At 43.2% G+C, this 3,622-nt stretch overlaps 1 protein-coding gene across 1 annotated transcript; it reads right to left on the bottom strand.

Moving 5' to 3' along the window:
- Positions 1-1,767: 1,767 nt before the first annotated feature.
- Positions 1,768-3,299, bottom strand: LOC110028459 (AP2/ERF and B3 domain-containing transcription factor At1g51120-like). The gene is made up of 2 exons (XM_020730314.1): positions 3,241-3,299; positions 1,768-3,136 (listed from the first exon to the last, which is right to left on the bottom strand). Coding segments are annotated over exons 1-2 (984 nt in total). The 5' UTR covers positions 3,243-3,299; the 3' UTR covers positions 1,768-2,154.
- Positions 3,300-3,622: the final 323 nt, after the last annotated feature.

Genomic DNA, 3,622 nt, shown 5'->3' with positions numbered 1-3,622 from the left:
AGATCGGCATACTGGACAATGCCCATAGTTTGATAATCTTGAGCTTGGGCGACAAAGTTCTGAGGGAGGTGTCAAGGGAGACAACGGCTCAAGTACTATGGGCCAAATTTGAGGTACTCTACCTGACAAAGTCTCTGGCTAATAGACTCTTTCTGAAGCAGCGCCTATACTCCTTCAAAATTCATGAAGACAAATCCGTCTCAGAGCAGATCGACGAGTTCAACAAGATCATCGACGACCTCGAGAACATCGACGTCAAGATGTATGATGAGGACAAGGCACTGTTGTTGTTAAACTCTATTCCTAAGAGCTACGAGCATTTCAAGGATGCGATGCTCTATGGAAGGGTGCAGACTATTACTCTGGAGGAGGTTCAATCTCTAATTAGAGCCAAAGAATTTCAGAGGAAGCATGATAGGGACAAGAAAGTCAGCGGAGACAGTCTTATTGTCAGAGGAAGATCGGACAGGAAAAATTCAAGAAATGCTCAGTACAGATCAAGGTCAAGTAAGGATGGTGGGAATCAGTCATCAAGGGGATCTTTTAAGTGTTATCATTGTCACAAGGACGATCATTTCAAGAGGAACTACCCAGACAAGAAGAATAAGTACTAAGAAAAGCCAGAAGAATCAGAAGAAGCAAGCGTAGCCTCTGATGACTACGATTCTGTTGAGGCCCTAGTGATCACAGAATCTAAATCCAATAAGGAGTGGATAAGGAGTGGATAAGGAGTGGATCCTCAACTCAGGGTGTTCTTTCCACATGTGTCCTCACAAAGATTGGTTCCAGACACTACAATAGGAAAATGATGAGTTCGTTCTACTGGGAGACAATAAAGCCCACAGGGTTGTTGGAAGTGGATCAATCAGGATAAGGATGTTTGATGGAGTTGAACGAGTACTGAAAAATGTCAGGTACGTACTAGAGCTCAAAATAAATCTGATTTCTTTAGGTACGCTGGAGTCAAGCGAGTGCTCGTTCAAGGCAGAGAATGGCTGCATCAGAGTAACCAAAGGCCCTCGTGCAGTCATAGAAGGAGTCAGGAAAAAAGGGGTTGTACTCCCTTATCGGAAGAACTGTGATTGCTAAGTCCATTTGCTGTTTGGATTTAGCAAACTCAAGCAAGGTCTGAGGGCCCCTCAAGGGCGAGGTGGAGGGAATCTTTACTTCGAAGCTTCTCAATTGAGGGTCAAGGTGGAGAATTGTTATTTTGACCCCCAATTATTGAACTAAAGTAAAATGACACTTTTGTAATGTGGTACCGCTCACCTACCACATCTCACCTACCGCTCACCTACCTCACACCTATCATTCTCTTACTTCTATAAATAGAGAGGGTGTGAGGCTTAGGAGAGCAAGGGAAGAGATTTTAAGCTACCACAAAGAATGAGAGAATAGCTAGAGAGCTAGAGAGGAGGAGAGCATCTTGAAACCTTGTATCAAGGGGTCGCTTGAGAGGGAGGCCATAGAAAAAAGATGAGGGTTCATCTCTATGTATAAGCTATGCATTCTTCATTTCTTTTGCCTTAGTGAACTATTTGATTGATTCTTTCTCGTGGACGTAGATCCAGTTGGATTGAACCACGTAAACGATCTGTCTTTGCTTGTGTTTTTTGCGCTTTATTTCTATGCGAGGAAGTACATATCTCACAACAACTTAAAACAAATCTGCACCCACAAAATAAATAAAAAGCTTATAAGAAATATTTGAATCACACCAACCAAAAAACAATCTGCAAACACACAACTATCATGCTTGCACTCTGCATGAATCATCCAAAAACTTTAATACATTCATAAGTACGCTATAGCCCAAGCCTCGTCTGAAGAAGGTCACTTATGATATAAAACGATAAAAAACTATCGTTCTTGTGAAATAAATTCGAAAAAAATCTACTGAAAACTGTTTCAGCAAATGAAAACCTTTATCCTGCAAGCATTCATTGCAAAATAATGGAGGTGCAAGGACTTCTCAAACGAAGCCGTAATTCCAAGAGAAAAAACCCATTTTTCTCCTCACACAAAAGTTCAGAAAAAACAATCAAAAAATTTTTGAAGAGTAATCCAAGAGGGGCTGCATGCATATACCACTTCATGTTACATATGTTGGCCATGTGAATCTTCATCAAAATTCAGTCTGTTTCCACTTCACCTTCACCTGATCCACACTCCAAAAAGCTTCATCTCCTGCGTCCCTTCACTCTCCTCCTTATCCATCAAGCTTCCCGACTTCACTTCCTCCTCCTCATACTCGTTAGAATTCTCATTCCCTTCTGCATCCTCCATGGGATTCTCACCCTCCACACTCCCGCTTCTCCCAACACCACGAAGGACATCAATCATAAAAAAGGTTTTTTTATTCATCCCTTCCATTTCAGTGCAGTAATAGAACACCACCGTGTCCTTTGAACGAAGCTCCATCTCTTTCACAAATCTGTTCCAACCCCTGGTAAATACAAAACTCTGACTGCTCTTCCAGTAACAGTATCGAAACACCCATAACCGATTCATCCGATCTCGAAACTCAAGCAAATGTTCTTCCACGCAGTTGGGTGTAACAGGGGGAAAGTAACGCGTGGCATGCTTTTTAGGGATCACCAATCTGTTCAGCTTCCCAACATCACTTGGAGTCAGCTCTTTCTGAAACATTTCGGTAAATGTAATACCGTTATCAATCATGGTGGGTGCATCCGACCCGCTTCCATTGGAGCTGGAGGCATGGTTTGTGCGGATGAACTCGATGAGTCTGGATTCATAGGAGCCATCTCTGATCATATTGAGAATGGTTTCGGTGCTGAAAAGTTTCTGAAAATCGGGTTCATGAACAGTGATGTCTGTTAACGGCAAGTTACGATCGGATTCACCGCGGTGGAGTCGGATGGCCGCGCTGTCGTAAGCTCTGGCTGCAGCCGCTTCGGATTTGAAGGTTCCGAGCCATATGCGGCCATGGGGAACGTAAATCTGAGCTCCCCAATGGCCGTTTTGTTGGAGGACTACGCCTTTGTATCTCGGTGTTACCTGCGCAACCTCCTGTGGCGAAGGAATCTTCGAAGACGGGCCTTCGTCGAATAGCTGTAGCGTTTCTGCCTGCTTGGGGCGATTCAGTGGAAACAACTCTTGCTCTCGAGGAGAATGCCTGCAAAAAAAAAAGGAGCCAGCTTTCTCAGTTTTAAGTTTGAAAAATGAAATTTTTGTTAGAAAAAACTCTTTTTTTTTATATAAAAAAAGGTGTTTTTTTACATCTTTTCAAGCAAATGGAAGAGTTGATGGAAGTGTCGCAGGGGTTGGCGTGGGGATTTGTGATGGTTGGAGTTTTAGGGTTCGTGAGAGGAAAAAATATGAGAGAAATATACCTTTCGGGCGGCGAAAATGGGGGGAGATTGTTGAGGAAAATCGAAGTAATCAACTGGAACAAGTGTCTAAAAAAGGGAGAAAATAGGAGGGAAAGTTACCGAATTTAGAACGCCTGCGGATTTGGGGGAGCTCTGAGAAGACAGTAATGCCGTTTGGCGCTGAGCTCCTCAAAGAGATGGGTGAGCTGGTTATGGAGACTGGACATGTGGTCCAACGGCGAGGGATCTAAATTTAGATTCGGATTGCTAATTTCTTTCTCTGCTACTCC

Source organism: Phalaenopsis equestris, unplaced genomic scaffold (assembly GCF_001263595.1).
Source record: "Phalaenopsis equestris unplaced genomic scaffold, ASM126359v1 Scaffold000511, whole genome shotgun sequence".
In the NCBI taxonomy this organism is placed as follows: Eukaryota; Viridiplantae; Streptophyta; class Magnoliopsida; order Asparagales; family Orchidaceae; genus Phalaenopsis; species Phalaenopsis equestris.
This window is presented reverse-complemented; position numbering and strand designations above follow the sequence as displayed.